Source organism: Gobio gobio, assembly GCF_949357685.1.
Source record: "Gobio gobio genome assembly, chromosome: 24".
Lineage (NCBI taxonomy): Eukaryota > Metazoa > Chordata > Actinopteri > Cypriniformes > Gobionidae > Gobio > Gobio gobio.
Genome location: NC_137120.1, coordinates 41,540,287 through 41,560,683, shown reverse-complemented (window position 1 = coordinate 41,560,683; position 20,397 = coordinate 41,540,287). Strand labels below are relative to the sequence as shown.

Sequence of the window (20,397 nt, the reverse complement as noted above, 5' to 3'; positions counted from 1 at the left end):
TATTTCTGGAGCATGTTATTGCTTTTAAAGGGTTAGTTCAGCCAAAAATGTAAATTGTGTCATTAATGACTGAGCCTCATGTGGTTGGACACCCGTCAGACCTCCGTTCATCTTCAGACACAAATGAAGATATTTTAGTGTAAATCTGATGCTCTGAAAGGCCTCCATTGGCTCAACTTTACACTCTCAAGACCCTTAAAAGACACTAAAGACTAAAGTTACAAAGTCCATCTCACTACAGCGGCTCTACAATAACTTTATGAAGACGAGAATAGTTTCTGTGCGCAAAAAAACCCTAAATAACGACTTATATAGTGATGACGATTTCAAAACACGGCCTCATGAAGCTTCGAAGTGTTATGAATCAGTGAGTCGATTCAGCAGTTCAGAGCGTTATGAATCAGTGAGTTGAATCATGATTCAGATCGCGTGTCAAACCACCAAACTGCTGAAATCACGTGACTTTGGCGATCCAAACCGCTGAATCGACTCACTGATTCATAACGCTCCAAACCGCTGAATCGACTCACTGATTCATAATGCTCCAAACCGCTGAATCGACTCACTGATTCATAATGCTCCAAACCGCTGAATCGACTCACTGATTCATAACGCTCTGAACCGCTGAATCGACTCACTGATTCATAATGCTCCAAACCGCTGAATCGACTCACTGATTCATAATGCTCCAAACCGCTGAATCGACTCACTGATTCATAACGCTCTGAACCGCTGAATCGACTCACTGATTCATAACGCTCCAAACCGCTGAATCGACTCACTGATTCATAACGCTCCAAACCGCTGAATCGACTCACTGATTCATAACGCTCCAAACCGCTGAATCGACTCACTGATTCATAACGCTCCGAACTGCTGAATCGACTCACTGATTCATAACGCTCCGAAACGCTGAATCGACTCACTGATTCATAACGCTCTGAACCGCTGAATCGACTCACTGATTCATAACGCTCCGAAACGCTGAATCGACTCACTGATTCATAACGCTCCAAACCGCTGAATACCGCTGAATCGACTCACTGATTCATAACGCTCTGAACCGCTGAATCGACTCACTGATTCATTACGCTCCGAACCGCTGAATCGACTCACTGATTCATAACGCTCCAAACCGCTGAATCGACTCACTGATTCATAACGCTCCAAACCGCTGAATCGACTCACTGATTCATAACGCTCCAAACCGCTGAATCGACTCACTGATTCATAACGCTCCAAACGCTGAATCGACTCACTGATTCATAACGCTCTGAACCGCTGAATCGACTCACTGATTCATAACGCTCCGAAACGCTGAATCGACTCACTGATTCATAACGCTCCAAACCGCTGAATCGACTCACTGATTCATAACGCTCCAAACCGCTGAATCGACTCAATGATTCATTACGCTCCAAACCGCTGAATCGACTCACTGATTCATAACGCTCATAACGCTGAATCGACTCACTGATTCATAACGCTCCAAACGCTGAATCGACTCACTGATTCATAACGCTCCAAACGCTGAATCGACTCACTGATTCATAACGCTCCAAACGCTGAATCGACTCACTGATTCATAACGCTCCGAAACGCTGAATCGACTCACTGATTCATAACGCTCCGAAACGCTGAATCGACTCACTGATTCATAACACTCTGAACTGCTGAATCGACTCACTGATTCATAACGCTTCGAAGCATCATGAGGCCGTGTTTTGAAATCGTCATCACTATATAAGTCGTTATTTAGGGTTTTTTTGCGCACAGAAACTATTCTCGTCTTCATAAAGTTATTGTAGAGCCGCTGTAGTGAGATGGACTTTGTAACTTTAGTCTTTAGTGTCTTTTAAGGGTCTTGAGAGTGTAAAGTTGAGTCAATGGAGGCCTTTCTCAGCATCAGATTTACACTAAAATATCTTCATTTGTGTCTGAAGATGAACGGAGGTCTGACGGGTGTCCAACCACATGAGGCTCAGTCATTAATCACACAATTTACAGTTTTGGGTGAACTAACCCTTTAAGGTCACATTTAACCCAGTGTTCAGATTTGCTTCCCTGCTTTTCACTTCAGCCTCAGTGAGGAACATACGCTCCAAAAAAATGATGCTATATAGAACTAAAGTCATAATCACAGGGGAACCACTTTAAGTGCTGAATCTTGGTGCTTCACTGGTTCTTCTGGTTGTTGTTTTTTTGGATGACTGAGGTACTATAAAGCAAATTTTGATTTAGTTTTAGTCGCCTGAATTGTTTCTAGTTTTAGTCTAGTGTTAGTCTCCTAAAATCTAATGAGTTTAGTTCAATTGTAATACATTAAGCATTTAAGCGTCACATAACCGACTGTCACTCGAACTGACATTTTGACATAATTTTGTTTTTGACATTAAAAATACACGAAAGAGCTCAATTCACTTTTTTAAAAACATCTATATAGTTTTTTATAACTTTGTATTTGTTTTAGTCAGTAGGCCATATTAGGTTAAGCTAAAGCTTCAAATAAGTTTGTTTATTTATTTTTTAAATTTCAGTTAATATTTATTTAATTTCAATTAAAGAAGATTTTTTTAATGGTTTTAGTGAACTATTATAACCCTGATACTTTATTGAATATGTGTCTAATACTGCTCTTTCCTCCTGACTATGAATTAAATGGGAATTAAATTAAACACAGTTTATTGTGTAATCAAAAACGAATATATAATGCGTGACTTTTAATGATAAACACGCTGGAAATACACCAGGACTCTTATTTTGAAATGTCTGCTCCTCTATTGCAGTTGCAGGAGCTCATTCAAGTTCAGGAGATCAAATATGCATCGTTACAACCGTCTAAAACAATGATTACCATTACCTGTTAAGATGCTATAGCACCAAAAGTGGTTCCCCTATGAGTACGAGCCACCACTTTTAGTGCTATATAGCACCATATCTTAACAGGTTCTGTATATGGTAGCGGTGCTATATAGTACCAAAAGTGGTTCCCCTATGATTACGACTTTTAGTGCTATATAGCACCATTTTTTTAGAGTGTAGTACAAACCTGGCCTGTTGTTTTATAGGCGTAACCGTGAGCTAAAATAGATTTGATAGGTTTTAGTGGGATTTTGCTCATTTTTCCCGTTTTAAGCTGCCACGCAGTGACGCTATAATCCACATTTCCACAGCCTCACAGGATTAACTTTATTTACATAAGGAGAGTAAAAGTACAACTGAGAAACATTAGAGCAAAGTGTGGCTGTTTTTAAGTCCAGATTTGACATATTTGGGACTGTATTTCATCTTGTGTAGGTCCTCAAATACATTTTTATTATGATTTTTTTTAGGCATGTAAATATAAAAAATGTAAAAAAAAAAAAAAAAAACATATACACGACTGTTCAAAAGTTGGAGATCTGTACGTTTATTAATGTTTTTAGAAGACGTCTCTTCTGCTCACTGGGGCTGCATTTATTTGATTAAAAATACAAAATAAACAGTGAAATATTACAATTTAAAATCTGTGGATATATTATAAAGTGCAATTTATTTCTGTGATTCAAAGCTGAATTTATCATCACATGATCCTTCAGAAATCATTCTAATATGATGATTCGAGCTCAAGACACATTTATGATTATTATCAGTGTTTTTTTCAGGATTATTTAATGAATATAAAGTTCAAAAGAACAGCATTTATCTGAAATATGAAGCTTTTGAAACATTATAAATGTCTGTACTGTCACTTTTGATCAATTTAATGCGTCCTTGATGAATAAAAGTATTAATTTCTTTTCTTTTTTACGGTAATGCGTAATGTTGCAAAAGCTTTCTATTTCAATACAGTTCTTTTGAGCTTTTATTAATCAAATAATCCTAGAAAAAACAGTTTTCAACACTGATAATAATCATAAATGTGTGTTGATCATCAGATCTTCATATGAGAATGATTAGTGAAGACTGGAGTAATGATGATAAATTCAGCTTTGATCTCAGGAATAAATGACACTTTACTATATATTCACATAGAGAACCGCTGCTTTACATTTTAATAATATTTCACAATATTACAGCTTTTTATTGTATTTTTAATTAAATAAATGCAGCCTTTGTAAGTTGGTAAAACTTTCGAACGGCTATGTGTGCATTTTTAATAATATTTCTCAGCAAATCTATTTTTTGCTGTTAAATAGTTAGATTTATATTTTTAAAAAATCACAAAATATATTTTTATATTTATATTAATGTATATATTATGTATTATTAGGGCCCGAGCACTGATGGTGACTCTATTGTAATAGCTTGGTCTATTATTAATCTTCTCAGAAATGAATCACATGTTTGAGGGCCTAAACATGCTCGATAACTCATGAAGCTTTGCACACGCGTCAGAAGTGCTGAACATGTATGTCTGATATGGGCTTCAGAATTAGGCGCGGCAAAATGGCTCAATAGCGCCACCTACAAAATTTCAAAGAAGTGCCCCTCCCGCTAAGTTTCACGTACAGGTATGAAATTTGGTACACACATGTAACAGCCCAATACCTACATAAAAGTCTCTTAGTGCAAAATCTGAAAACCAACAGGAAGTGAGATATTTAGAATTTTCTTTGCAAGATTTTAGCTAATTTTGCCATTTCCAGGCGTTTTACTTTAACTCCTCCTCCTAGAGATTTAATCAGATCAGCATCATATTTGGTCAGTCTAATCTAAAGGCCGTTGTGATGTTAAACTGTGAAGATCTTGAGTTTTCGCTGAAGGGCGTGTCCGTGGCGGACTCACAAAGTTTGATGTTTCGCCATAAAAGATTCAGGTATACAATATCCGATCTGCGCCAAACTTCACATGTTTGATAATAGTCCTGACCTGAAGACTCTACATGCCAATATTCAGTTATAGTCGAAGTGCCACCTGCGGGCAACAGGAAGTGTGGCACATAAAAATGACTTCCATTTCCATGCATTTATCCAAAGCGACTTACATTGCATTCAAGGTACACATTTTACATTTTGTCAGTTCTTGCTTTCCCCGGGAATCGAACCCATGACCTTGGTGTTGCTAGCGCCACGCTCTACTGTCTGAGCTACAGGAAAGCTGTATTTGCCATATTTCTTCTATATTTAACCGCTTAAATGCATGTGTTTGAGGTGACAGGGTGCGAAGGCGCTTTCATCGCTGCGTGCAGCTTTAATTATTATTATTATTTTTTAAGTACAAATGTATTCTCTTAAATGGATAGTTCACCCAAAAATGAAAATCCTGTCATCATTTACTCAACCTCAAGTTGTTCCAAACCGGTATGAGTTTCTTCTGCTGAACACAAAAGAAGATATTTTGAAGAATGTCAATGATTTCTATAGTAAGGGGGGAAAAAACACTATGGAAGTCTTCTTTTGTGTTCAGCACATGAAAGAAACTCATACAGGTTTGGAACAACTTGAGGTTGAGTAAATGATGACAGGATTTTCATTTTTGGGTGAACTATCCTTTTAACTGATCCAAGGTCTTAAAAACATCATCTGTAATAATTTGACCAAAAATAGAAATAGTTAAAGCTGTTGCAGACAAAAATGTCACATCAATGGACGCTCCTGTCATTGCTTGAAATGTCCTGTCAAACTAAATTTGATCAACCTAAAAATAATTCAAATTGGCATGATTCTCCTTAAGAAATTCCTCCCAGCCCAGCTATTTAGGGATCACATTTACACAAGCACACAAAAACGGCCAAACAGCAATACACTGAGATTGGAGATTAGAAATTGTGGCCCTGTCTTAGAGGATCAGCTTTGGGGATAAATCTCAGGCGCAGACCCACTTCAGATCATTCACCGAACGCGGCCAAGAAGGGAAAAGGTAAGTCCGACAACTGATAGAGTTCCTTCATTTTTCCTCAAATGATATGTTTTTAACAATCAGATGTGAATAGCATTTATTTAAATGTGAATTAGGTATTCGTGTGTAATTTTCTTCAGATTCTCTTACAATTACAGACATTTTTTGTTACCAAAGAAAGTTCATTTTGAATTATTAATCAGGTTAATTGGAGTAATTATCATATATAATGTCATGATTTATGCTGTTTCTAAATGGGACTATGGTATGATTGATTTAAATAATTAACGTTTCATAATATTGTGTGCAAATATCGGAAAGCACATTTAAATTTATTAACAACTGCCTTTGATAAAAGTCGTGTTTGATGATTGATTAGTGTACTTTTCTCAAACCTGTAGCGCAGATAGAAGCTCAAGTCTTCTCTATGGTTGGTTTTGTCCTCTTGGTTACGCATATGAACCCTCAACGTCTCTCTTTACTAATTAGCCCCTGAAGCTAACAGGTTTTGCATTGTGAGGAGCTTAAAGTGCTTCTGTGGAGCTGGATTTTCCGTTTTTCCCGTACAAAACCAGTCTCAGGATTCTCTAAACCTCTACACTGACTCCAAAGTCTGCCTTTGTTTCATAAGAGCCTTAGCTCAAGATTTCTCATGTGCTCTGAGAAACGTGTCACGAGTCAATAAAGTTCAACAATCCTCCATGTTGCGCCATTTTAGCATACAAGCCTTACTATTTAAAAGAGTTAATCAGCTCAAACTAATTTGTGCTCAGATATACATTCATTGATTGGTGGTTTGACGCTTTATGAGCAAACGAATCAACAGTTGATAAAGGAGGATGTGGATGTGATGAGATTATATTTTGAACATTTTAGAAACAGAATATTTTATTTGAGCAGTTCTTATAAAATCTGGCATCACATTATTGCTACACTCTAAAAAAAAAAGGTTCTATATGGCACCAAAAATGGTTCTTGGCTCGTAATCATAGGGGAACCTTTTTAGTGCTATATAGCACCAATTTTGGTGCTTCAGAGGTTCTTCAGCGGTTCTTCAGAGGTTCTTGACGGGTTCTTCAGAGGTTCTTCAGCGGATCTTCAGAGGTTCTTCACGGGTTCTTCACCGGTTCTTTGACTAAGGTGCTATATAGCACCTCTGAAGAACAGCTGAAGAACCTGTGAAGAACCTCTGAAGAACCCGTGAAGAACCAATGAAGAACCGCTGAAGAACCTCTGAAGAACCCGTGAAGAACCTCTGAAGAACCGCTGAAGAACCTCTGAAGAACCCGTGAAGAACCTCTGAAGAACCCGTGAAGAACCCCTGAAGAACCCGTCAAGAACCTCTGAAGAACCTCTGAAGAACCGCTGAAGAACCGCTGAAGAACCTCTGAAGAACCGCTGAAGAACCTCTGAAGAACCCGTGAAGAACCCGTCAAGAACCTCTGAAGAACCTCTGAAGAACCCGTGAAGAACCTCTGAAGAACCCGTGAAGAACCCCTGAAGAACCCGTCAAGAACCTCTGAAGAACCTCTGAAGAACCCGTGAAGAACCTCTGAAGAACCCGTGAAGAACCCCTGAAGAACCCGTGAAGAACCCCTGAAGAACCCGTCAAGAACCTCTGAAGAACCGCTGAAGAACCACTGAAGAACCGCTGAAGAACCTCTGAAGAACCCGTGAAGAACCCGTGAAGAACCTCTGAAGAACCCGTGAAGAACCCCTGAAGAACCCGTCAAGAACCTCTGAAGAACCTCTGAAGAACCCGTGAAGAACCTCTGAAGAACCCGTGAAGAACCCCTGAAGAACCCGTCAAGAACCTCTGAAGAACCTCTGAAGAACCCGTGAAGAACCTCTGAAGAACCCGTGAAGAACCCTTGAAGAACCCGTGAAGAACCCCTGAAGAACCCGTGAAGAACCCCTGAAGAACCCGTCAAGAACCTCTGAAGAACCCCTGAAGAACCGCTGAAGAACCCGTGAAGAACCTCTGAAGAACCCCTGAAGAACCTCTGAAGAACCGCTGAAGAACCCGTGAAGAACCTCTGAAGAACCCGTGAAGAACCTCTGAAGAACCCGTGAAGAACCCGTGAAGAACCTCTGAAGAACCGCTGAAGAACCCGTGAAGAACCTCTGAAGAACCCGTGAAGAACCCGTGAAGAACCTCTGAAGAACCGCTGAAGAACCCGTGAAGAACCTCTGAAGAACCGCTGAAGAACCCGTGAAGAACCTTTTTTTTTAGAGTGTAATATTGACCCGTCGAGGCATGGACTCCTCTAGACCCCTGAAGGTGTGCTGTGGTATCTGGCACCAAGATTTTAGCAGCAGATCCTTTAAGTCCTGTAATTTGCGAGGCGGGCCTTGTTTGTTCAGCTCATCCCACAGGTGCTCGATTGGATTGAGATCTGGGGAATTTGGAGGCCAAGTCAACGCCTCAAACCATTCCTGAAGCATTTGTGCATCACAATCTGGCCCTTGTCAAACTCGCTCAAATCCTTACGCTTGCCCATTTTTCCTGCTTTTAACACATCAACTCAGGACAAAATGTTCACTTGCTGCCGAATATACCCCACCAGGGGCGCAACTACCCAGTGCCAGAGGGGTATGCAGCAACAATTTTGCCCCCCCCCAATAACAAATAGTTATTAATAGGCTAATAACGAACATAAAAATAAACATTCGTTTGAAAGTAATTAAAGAGGAAATTAGGAGTTAAGCAATATCATACAAGCAAGAGTGCTATTTTCCAGAGTAGCCTATATCAGCACAACTGCAAAATGAAATATTAATTTTATACAACAGTTCAATAAAGAACAAGTTGTCATTTTTTACAGTTTCGCTCTATTTTTCCAACAAAAATAGATTCAAACAAAGTATAGGTTTCGTTCTCGAATAATTCACAGTTTTTGAACAGTCTCTATAGATTCATAAGCCTGGAATAATTTCATATTTCTATAATTAAAATATCATATTTAGAACATAAATCTAAAAATCTCATGATATTATTTAGGCAATTGTAATTACAGTGTAAGTGGATTTTAATAAATGGTAAGATGGATTTTGTTGATACTGATTTAATTTCATTCTTATAACAGCCATAGTGTATCGTGGTAAATAGTGTAATGACTTAAAAAGATGGTCAACAATCTGTAACTTTACTTTATAAGAGGTGTGCCCTAAAAAGTAAGCATGCAATTTTGAGAACACCAAGGAAAGAGCGCGTTCTTTAGTCTGTTTGGATACTTCAAACACAAGTTTGCACTGGCTGTTTGGTTTACCTGTTTATCCTACACGTTAAAAGTGTGCGTTTTGTCCGACTCATAGCCTGGATTTACCATATAAGCGCACATTCTCACGTTCTCTGGGGTCACGGAAAACCCGCGTCGGTTTTTTAAATAGCAAATCGAGGACGTGCGCTTTGATATAAAAACCCGCATCAGAAATGCGCGTTTTCCTTGACCCCAAAGCGCACCTTATAAGAACGCACATTTTTGTGGTAAGGACGCGCGTTTTGCTGTCAAATCGCACGCTTTTGGCGCGTCAGTGCGCAATCAGACGCCCGCCCAAGCGTATATGAACACTTTTTGGCTTGCCACCGGAATTATGGAATCTTATGAGGGCGCCTACTCTAGCCTGTTAGTCCTCTAAAATGTTATATAATATTGAGAAAATACAGAAATTATTTAGAAACGCACAACAGCAGCTACATATAGAAAATACCACAAAAAAAGATTTTTTTCACACTATGCGCCGCATATAGCACATACACACTTTTTTTGCGCCACTGTACCCCCCCCACTAACAGGAGATGAAGCTGCACTAATTACACCTGCATTTTTTCTTCTCTCTTTTACGTCATTGGCGTTCTCCCAAAAAGCAATTGTTTACAAAACATCTCCACAGAATCCCTCAGGAGGCAGAAACGATGTTTGAGTCCTTGAGGTAAGAACGTGTCTGACTGCAATACTATCAACACACAAGCAAATAAACCAACAGAACTATTATGCATTTTGGTCCCCGCAGTACTGATTGTTCTTGGACGTGCGGCTTGGGAGCGTTTGTGCTGTTGTGGGTTCTGGTGTGGTTCTACCGGGACAACCTTGAGATTTCCAGGGTCTCAGAGAAGCACGTCTTTGTGACCGGTTGTGACTCTGGTTTCGGACATCTACTGTGCAAGCGTCTGGACAAGCGTGGTTTCCGCGTGCTAGCCGGGTGTCTGACGGAAAAGGGCGCGGATGATCTGAAGAGGGCGACCGGACCTTTCCTGAAGACCTGCATCTTGGACGTGACCAGCACGGCCAGCATTCAGAAGGCTGTGGAATGGACCAAAAACGAAGTTGGAGATAAAGGTGCGTCTCAGGTGAGACTACGAAATAAAGGTTTTAGGTTTTTGACATGTTGTTCTTGACTTTCTAGGACTCTGGGGTTTGGTGAACAACGCCGGACGTTCCCTTCCAATGGGACCATCTGAGTGGATGAAAATCGAGGACTTTGAAAGCACGCTCAAAGTCAACATGACTGGCGTGATCGAGATGACCATGAGCTTCTTCCCTCTTGTGAAAAAGGCCCGTGGTCGAGTGGTGAACGTGGCATCAGTGTTGGGTCGAGTGGCAGCTAATGGCGGCGGTTATTGCATCTCGAAGTTCGCGGTGGAGGGCTTCTCCGACTGTCTCAGGTATTCAAAAGACCATTTTTATGCAAATCACGTGAAAAAACACTCAATTGAGGTGGAAAATATGCACATAAAGTATGATAGAAACATTTTTAAAGGGTTTGTTCACCCAAAAATGTAAATTGTGTGATTAATGACTGAGCCTCATGTGGTTGGACACCCGTCAGACCTCCGTTCATCTTCAGACACAAATGAAGATATTTTAGTGTAAATCTGATGCTCTGAAAGGCCTCCATTGGCTCAACTTTACACTCTCAAGACCCTTAAAAGACACTAAAGACTAAAGTTACAAAGTCCATCTCACTACAGCGGCTCTACAATAACTTTATGAAGACGAGAATAGTTTCTGTGCGCAAAAAAACCCTAAATAACGACTTATATAGTGATGACAATTTCAAAACACGGCATCATGAAGCTTCGAAGCGTTATGAGTCAGTGAGTCGATTCAGCGGTTTGGAGCGTTATGAATCAGTGAGTCGATTCAGCAGTTTGGAGCGTTATGAATCAGTGAGTCGATTCAGCGGTTTGGAGCGTTATGAATCAGTGAGTCGAATCAGCGGTTCAGAGCGTTATGAATCAGTGAGTCGATTCAGCAGTTTGGAGCGTTATGAATCAGTGAGTCGATTCAGCGGTTTGGAGCGTTATGAATCAGTGAGTCGATTCAGCGGTTTGGAGCATTATGAATCAGTGAGTCGATTCAGCGGTTTGGAGCGTTATGAATCAGTGAGTCGATTCAGCGGTTTGGAGCGTTATGAATCAGTGAGTCGATTCAGCGGTTTGGAGCGTTATGAATCAGTGAGTCGATTCAGCGGTTTGGAGCGTTATGAATCAGTGAGTCGATTCAGCGGTTTGGAGCGTTATGAATCAGTGAGTCGATTCAGCGGTTTGGAGCGTTATGAATCAGTGAGTCGATTCAGCGGTTTGGAGCATTATGAATCAGTGAGTCGAATCATGATTCGGATCGCGTGTCAAACCCCCAAACTGCTGAAATTTGGCGATTCAAACCGCTGAATCGACTCACTGATTCATAACGCTTCGAAGCTTCATGAGGCCGTGTTTTGAAATCGTCATCACTATATAAGTCGTTATTTAGGGTTTTTTTGCGCACAGAAACTATTCTCGTCTTCATAAAGTTATTGTAGAGCCGCTGTAGTGAGATGGACTTTGTAACTTTAGTCTTTAGTGTCTTTTAAGGGTCTTGAGAGTGTAAAGTTGAGCCAATGGAGGCCTTTCAGAGCATCAGATTTACACTAAAATATCTTCATTTGTGTCTGAAGATGAACGGAGGTCTGACGGGTGTCCAACCACATGAGGCTCAGGCATTAATGACACAATTTACATTTTTGGGTGAACTAACCCTTTAATGAATAAATCATTCAATGCACAACAAAAAATGGACCCATTCCATTGCACAGCATCTCAAATGTTGGTTTGGTCAAAGTCTGTCATCAACATTTTGGGGTATAATGGGTTTTTCATTACGTATATTTTGTGTCAAATTCCAGTGAAGTGATGATTTTGTTCTCTTGAACACATAAAATGGTGCTTTATTCCCAAAAGTTGTATTCAATGTTCCTTTTTTGCACCTTTGGATGGAACCATAGCCAATTGATCCAGTAGGCGCTCGCTGCAGAATACGAGATCCAGGGGGTGGGGTTCGATCGAGATCCAGGGAGGCGGAGCTAGAACCAGAACTCCTCCCACTGCATTTTTATTGGTCGACAGATTCCACGTCATAATTACTCGTGTTGCGCTGCAGAAAACGAGATCCAGGGGGTGGAGTTGGATCGAGATCCAGGGAGGCGGAGCTAGAACCAGAACTCCTCCCACTGCATTTTTATTGGTCGACAGATTCCACGTCATAATCGTGTTGTTGCTCTAGCGCTACTGCACTGCAATACACTGCAAAAATGCTTTTCTTATTTAGTATTTTTGTCTCGTTTCTAGTCTAAATATCTTAAAATTCTTAAATCAAGATGCATTTACTATATAAGTAAAATGACATAAGATATTTTTTCTTGTTTTCTGAGAAAAAAACCCCAAATGAAGTGAGTTTTTGCTTGAAACGAGTACAATTATCTGTCCATGGTGTGAGAAAAATAAGCTTGTTTCTGTTTGAAATCTTGTCTTTTTAATCTTGAAACAAGCTTATTTTCTTATCCCATGGACCGATAATTGTACTTGTTTCAAGTAAAAACTCACTTAATTTGGGTTATTTTTCTGAGAAAACAAGAAAAAATATCTTATGTCATTTTACTTATCTAGTAAATGCATCTTGATTAAAGAATTTTAAGATATTTAGACTAGAAACGAGACAAAAATACTAAATAAGTAAGCATTTTTTGCAGTGTACAAAAGAAAGTTAATCTTTTGACGGAAAACAACCGTAGTAATTTTAATAATGTTTAAAATGGTTAGTTACAAACACTGTAGTTCGTACATTGTATGAATGTGCACCTATAATTACGTACAGCGGTGGGCAATAAACATGTATTTTATTAGAATATTTTCATTTGGTTTGCTTTTATTGCAAAACATAACCAAAAAAATCTTACCCTCGTGAAAAGTGTGCTGTTTCCACCACTGATTATGCATATTATTATAAAAATGTTATTATAAAACTGTCATTTTATACATAAATTACTTCACATGGGCATCTGACTTAATTTATATAACATAATAAGAGCATAACAGCACAATGAAATAGTACCAAAACGAAGCACGGCATATAAAGTGGGAGGAGTTGGATCTGGATCCAACCACGCCCCCTGGATCTTGTATTCTGCAGGACCTTCTCAATTGATAGATAAAACGATTTATTGACTTTATGTGTTGACACCGCCTACCTTCAATGTTTTCCGTGTAATTTCAGGAGGGACATCCAGAATTTTGGGGTCAACGTGTGCATCATCGAACCCGGTTTCTTCAAGACGCAGGTGACCAGCTTGGAGCCAATCGAGAAAGAACTCCATCGCCTCTGGAACCAACTGACCCCTGAAGTGAAAGAGAGTTACGGAGACAAATACTTGGATAAATGTATGTTATATATGCCATTTTTCTCCATTATGTTCTCCAACATAGTCCATTCAGACACTCTTTGTCTCTCCAGACATCAAGATCCAGAGGCTGATCATGAACGCCATATGCGACTCGGACCTCAGTAAAGTGACCAGCTGCATGGAACACGCCCTGCTGGCCGTCCACCCACGAACACGCTACAGTGCAGGCTGGGATGCCAAGCTCCTGTGGATCCCCTTGTCTTATATGCCCGCTTGCTTTGTAGATATTGCGCTGAAGCTGGTGATGCCAAAGCCAGCAAAAAGTGCCTAGATTTGGAGTGTGGTTAAAGGTCATTTTACACTCTAATAAATGCTAGGTTAAAAATAACCCAATTGCTGGGTTGAAAATGGACTAACCCAGCAATTGGGTTGTTTCAACCCAGCTGTTGGGTTAAATGTTTGCTTAAAACAACCTTTGACTTTTGGTGTTATATTTGTATGTCCAAGATAGCCGGTTTGCTCGACTTGCCACATTATGGATATTTTAATGGAAATTCTGCAGTTCACATAACTGTATAAACATAATTTAATAAACGTTACATTCATATTTACTGTGAGTTGTCATCTGTACACCACTTTCTTTCCAGAAATAACAGCTTTAATGCAGCCTTCACGTGCTATCAGAAATGTCCTAATTCCCACTTTAGAAGTCGTGATTACGAGCTTGTTTCAAGTGCTTTGTTGTCGGAATTAACAGGAATCATGGAGGACACCAGGTTTATTCTTGCCTACACTCTTAAAAATAAAGGTTCTTAAAAGGTTCTTTGGCGGGGTGTATGGTTCCATGAAGAACCTTTAATATCCAAAGAACCTTTCCATTGCACAAAAGGTTCTTTGTAGCGCAGAAAGGTTCATAATTTAGACTATAAAATAGTTTTCTTTTAAGAACCTTTCACAAAACGGTTCTTCAGGGAACCAAAAATGGTTCTTCTGTGGCATCACCGTGAAAACCCCTTTTTGGTTCTTCCTGGCACCTTTATTTTTAAGGGTGTATTTATTGGGGAAATCAAACATCATATGTAGTGTCCCATGCACTGACGACCATATAAACATTCCAGATAGTCCGGTTTCTGACGATTCTGTAATTTCAGTCAAATTCAAATTCAAGGCTCTTTTCGCTCTGTATCAAACATACAATACGCTTCAAATGATTACTCGTACATGTAAATATGCACTATTAATGTCAAGACAAGACGATCTAGCTGTTTTGGGTAGAAAACTAATAAAAAATCAGAGGTGGAAAGAGTAACAAAATATTCTACTCAAGTAAAAGTACTATTACTTCAATGAAATATTACTTAAGTACAAGTAAAAGTACCGGTCTAAAGATGTACTCAAGTAAAAGTAAAAAGTAGTTCATTTAAAATGTACTCAGACTAAAAGTTACTGAGTTACTTTTTTAACAGCGGGGTGGGGGATCTCCTTGTAATAGAATGAGATTTTCACGATATGAAAACATCAGTTTCACAGCATCATGGTATTAATTATTTAATAAATAAACTGTATTATTAAATTATGGTTATTATTGTTTCCAGTTAAAATGGTATTAAATTAATGAAAAATTATTTTATTTTTGGTTGAACAAATGCTTTATTATAACAAACTTGAAACCATTTTTTTTTTAATAAAAATTTCAATAAAACATGTCTAGTGAACTAAATAAATTATCATGAATTAGATTAACAACTTTAAGAATAATAGAGTCCTAAGAAATTTTTCTTTTTATGATTTAATACAAATACATTACCAAAACGGTGGTAATCAAATACTTTCCTTTAATTTTTTGGGCAAAGCGCTGCTGTTTTACTAAATTAAACCATGGATTTAAAAATATATTCTTAAATAATGTTTAAATTATGTAATATTATTATTGTTGTTATTATTATTATTTTGACAAGCATTCTAGGCCTACAATAGTAATATATTTCTGTCACAATTTCATAGTTAAACCGTTTATTTTGACAGGTTTTAGTGAGGACCTATTTCAGTGAAGATCTGTTTCAGATTGTATTTGATAATGGCTTTTAATCAAATAAAATGATGAAAATGTTCATTAGGAGGTTTCAGATCAGCTCTGGAAATGTTCATACTGAATGTTAATGCCCAAATACGAGCATCGCGTAGGCTACTTAAGTAGGCCTATGTAGGCTAGTAGACGAAACGGCGTTGCTCATTCACACAGAGACAGAACAAGCAGATCATATATTCATATAGCAGTGTTTTGAGCTTTAATATTCACAGACCATGTCGCGATTTGATTTATTGTACAGCTCTACCGTCGATGTATTCATTCATCCGTTTGCGTGTTTTACGTGACATCTGCGTTATACTGTTAAATTGTCATGTCTGGATTCCCTCTGCATCACAGAAATCCCTCGGCCTTAAGTTAAAAACATACCTTTATCTGCACAGAGAGATGGTGTTCCTGAACATGTTCTATGTGTTTCCTCCTTTGCATCAACATTTTTTTGCTAATTTGATATCCTCCAGGACAACACCCGGCAATTTTTTGTCTATATCCAAAGCCTACTATCCAGGGGTTCAGGACGGCGTTTCGCTTTCAGCTGGTCTGATGTCAGTCTTATCCGTCTCAACCTTTTTGTGATTTTTGCGTGTTCGTTCTCCCGCCCTTCAATTCAATGCAGTCGTTTCCGGATCGTGTTTTTCCCCCCTTTGTATTATTTATTTTACTCAGTAACGGATGTGGTTTAAAATGTAGCGAAGTACAATACTTCAAACAAAACATACTTAAGTAAAAGTAAAATTACAGATTTTTAAATCTACTTAAAAAAGTAGAAGTACACAGAAAAACTACCCAATTACAGTAACGTGAGTAAATGTAATTCGTTACTTTCCACCTCTGTAAAAAAATCACACCTGCCACAGCAGTAGTTCTATCCCTCCACCATATGTTTAAAGTTTATGGCATGCCCATCTCGGGAATTTGGGTATCAAAATTATTTCCGAACTTCCCAGTGATAAACAGATATCGCGGACAATTTTCAAAAGGAATTGCAAATGGTATTTGCAATTGCGTTTTCAATTTGTGGACGCATAATATGTGACACAATCCAAACGCAATTGCAAATCGCGCATTACCATTTGCATTTTCGTTTACGCAAACGCACAATGACTGCCAAATTTCAAATGGAAAAGCAAAGTCTGTTTGCAATTGCATTTCCAATGTCTTGCAAGTTATGACCCTGCCATTTTGGAATAGCAATAGAAAATCACCTATTTGCTCTTTCATTTCCTTTTAACTCTCTTTAAAATGCTTAAAACGCTCTTTAAACAATATCAAAGGCTTCAGAAAAATGGTAGGATCTTCCCCAGAGAAACAATCCACTGTTTACACTGTTCAAGATAATGTGGTTAAATGTAATAGGCTAATGATCTCTGCTTTTCTGCAGACGAAACTCCAGCACTGGATCGTATCCAGTGGAACAACATGAATGGCCAATTCAGTCAGGAAGGATTAATGAGCTTGAGCCCCGAAGGAGAGATAGCGGTGCCACACGACGGAATTGACTTCGTTTTCTCTCAAGTTAATTTCGAAACACAATTAGGTCAGAGTATGCACTTCACGCAATACTTAGGCTATATACAAGAGGACCGTATCCTATCCACGACCAGTGATGCTCGCAAAAGGTCTGCTGTACGGCTTTATCCAACCACCAGGGGGCGCTGTTCCGCTTAGAAAAAGGCGACAGGCTCTCTTTGTACGTGCTGAACATAAGCCCTGTCCGTTTCCCTCAGGAAGCCACTTACTTTGGGGCATTCATGATTAACTAAGCAAAACAGCAGTATTTTGATTCACTTTATTGCTTATGTTAACCAATCCCAAAATTTAAAAAAATGGATGTATATAGAGGTGATGAATAACATTTTAATAAAGGTGTTTAAAAAAAGTTAATTTAGTTGTAATACATTGTTTGTTTATTGTACATTAAAGCCCATATGCAAAGTATAGTCTTCAGTCTTGTTGATATGTGTAGGTATTTTTAATACACAGCCAAAACAGTATAGAAACATCAATTCAGTTAATACTTTTTATATTATTGACACCTAATAATAAAACCATCCCCTTGTTTTTTATTACATGGTTAAATGTGGTACATGACAAAATATTTTTTAAATCTCATAACAAATATAAGTGATATGTGTAGGTATTTTTAATCCACAGCCAAAACAGTAAAGAAACATCAATTCAGTTATAATATTATTCATATTATTGACTCCTAATAATAAAACCATTCCCTTGTTTTTTATTACATGGTTAAATGTGGTACATGACAAAATATTTTTTAGATCTCATAACAAATATAAGAAAACAGAGGTGAATACAGTAGAAATTCTCTGTCCATGCCATTGATTATCTCTGGCATGTCAATGGCAACATTTTCTTCTTCTGTAGGTGAATGATGAAGGTGTTCATCCGAATTCAGAAGGAAATGGAAGCGGCCATCTAACCCTACAATGGGGAATGAAGAGAGAGCTCTATTTTATAAATATTTTTTATTTAAAATGTTGCTCAATGCAGATAAAACTGAAAAATGTACAGAAACCACAAGGCTGCATTCAACATGGAATTCTAGTTTAAGAAGATGCAGCAACGGAACAATATTCACTATTGATTTTACACAGCACAAATTTGAAATCCATTTCTGTTCTAAAAAAACGGATTCAATATCTGACCTTCGGAGCTCTGAAAACAAGAAGCTTTCTCAGAGTGAAAAGGGGCTGAGGAGTCATCTTTGCATCTATTAAATCGTTGTTTTCCAGTTTTAGTTTGCCCTCTGCACAGCTTACTTCATTATTGACTTTAGTGAGGATCCCCAAGATGTCCTGGCCTCTAAAAATGAAGGAAGAAACTATTGAACATATAAACCCTGACAATAGGCTTAAAATAACGCTAACAGTATTACTGCATGCAACAACAACAAAAGGCCAGTGTAGTGGATAGCTCACCGTTTACTTCCCTCTTTTAAATGCTTGCAAAGGGACTGTATAAACCATGATCCACTGTATTCATCACGAATCGACATATATCCCCCCACTGAGGACATGGCAATCAGAAAATCTGAATCTTTGGCAATGGTGTATATTTTGCCAGGTTTCTTAAAGCAACTGGAAAAAAGACCATCTGCAACCAGCACTTTACTCTGCATCTCATGCCCTCTACATGCTTGGATAAAGAAGACTTTAGGTTTCCCAATAAGAGAGGGGCAGTTGTCTCCATCAAATGGGGAGGTAATGTCATTCAGGGAACATATTTGCTCATCACATCCCTCGACACCAGTCTCATCTCCATGACTCATTACGCAACAGACGAAGCAGTCTCCATGAGGGCGATCCTTGTAATGGGTCATGAGCTGTTTTATGTCAGATGCGGTCTGATCTTTCTTGATCTCAACCTGAAAGCCCAAATATTCAAACAAGCCTTTCAGAGAATCTGAGAAATACATCAAAGAAAGACAAGTATATAAGGTAAAGGCAATAGAATACCATACCTAGATCCACAGAGCAATTACAACAACAAATGAAAGAAAGAAAACAACCAATAAGCATCTCATAGGTGCATAAGCGTCTTCTAAAAAGAAGGATATGCGATTGAGTGTGTTTTGTGTTTCATAAACAGCAAATAAAAAATCATTCCCTGCCTACCAACATCTTTTTGGGATCCATTTCGTTTGTATTTGGGGTTTTTAAAGTTCTCGTTACTAATAACTAGGCAAAGTCCACGTGGATTGCTGTCCATTTTGTACTCATCATTCTATAACAAAAGAGCAAATGTTAGACTACATCCAACATTCCAGAATAAAATCTGTCTGAAAATGTGAAGCCAAGGGAAAATGTATCTTTTGAAAATGTTGCAGTTTGCTCCACTTCATTACCGTAGATTTTGGTTTATCTGAGGGGGAAAGAGAGAGTCAAATCTTTAAAGTGAAATCTTTAACCCATTAGTTAAGTATCATTGTACGAAGTTTAATTGTAAAACATATTTTGAGAAAAACAAGAAAAAGTCGCAATTAAATTATAAAATTGTCCGAGATAAAGATACATAACATTTTTAAATGAAGGCTAAATATTATTATTGAATAATTCATGAAACTGTACCTGAAGTTATAGGTAGAGAAGGCGCTGGTGTTTCGGGGAATCCTGGATGAATGTTTAGGTTCTCGTAAAGAAACTTGTCTCTTTTCTCCAAGCATTTGAGCAGAATTTCACTTGCTTTCGGCCCCTTTCTCTTCACATTGTCAATCAGATCACGAGCTTGATCAGTTCGCGTTTTGTTCCTATGCACTATTTCTTCAATCTCCTCAGTTCCTACCACATTATTTTCCCGAAGATCATCCAACAAATTTTTGATAACATTATCGGTCAAACCATCCCTCAGTTGAATCCGATACTTTTCCAAGACTTTTTCTAAAGGAAAGCAATTTGTTAAGTAAAATGTTTATGTAGCTATATTCAATTGAATTATAGTAATCATTGTCCCGTAATGTAGGCCTATTATATTCTCACATTTCCGAATGGCATACTTGTATTGTAATTTCTGAATGGCATAGCCTACAATTATTTTCAGTTGCTAAATGCCTTAAATCTGTACATAAATTGAAAACGGTGGTTTCAAGTCTTTTTACTTTCACTTTTCATTGTGTAGCGGTTTCTTCAAAAATATTACAATAAGCAACCAATTAAGTTTTCCAATTCACACACATAAATTATTCATATAATTCTTACCTGCCATTTCGTTGTATTAAAATATGTTGTATTAATTCAATTTTATGTATAGCTTTTGCTAAAATGTCACGACGAATTCGTGAAAACTTAAGTGGAAAATGCCGTATACCC

General features: G+C 38.3%; 2 protein-coding genes across 2 annotated transcripts; one reads left to right on the top strand and one right to left on the bottom strand.

Moving 5' to 3' along the window:
* Window positions 1-5,817: 5,817 nt before the first annotated feature.
* On the top strand, window positions 5,818-14,088 carry rdh5 (retinol dehydrogenase 5 (11-cis/9-cis)). Its single transcript, XM_079808096.1, has 7 exons — window positions 5,818-5,841; window positions 9,689-9,753; window positions 9,835-10,160; window positions 10,228-10,486; window positions 13,356-13,519; window positions 13,593-13,859; window positions 13,904-14,088. Exons 2-6 carry the CDS (start codon window positions 9,737-9,739, stop codon window positions 13,811-13,813), a joined length of 987 nt encoding a protein of 328 aa, XP_079664222.1. The 5' UTR covers window positions 5,818-5,841; window positions 9,689-9,736; the 3' UTR covers window positions 13,814-13,859; window positions 13,904-14,088.
* Window positions 14,089-17,526: 3,438 nt separating this feature from the next.
* LOC307120874 (caspase-8-like) lies at window positions 17,527-20,397 on the bottom strand. Its single transcript, XM_079808081.1, has 7 exons — window positions 20,287-20,397; window positions 19,660-19,968; window positions 19,437-19,453; window positions 19,207-19,315; window positions 18,511-18,994; window positions 18,238-18,394; window positions 17,527-18,013 (listed from the first exon to the last, which is right to left on the bottom strand). Exons 1-7 carry the CDS (start codon window positions 20,291-20,293, stop codon window positions 18,008-18,010), a joined length of 1,089 nt encoding a protein of 362 aa, XP_079664207.1. The 5' UTR covers window positions 20,294-20,397; the 3' UTR covers window positions 17,527-18,007.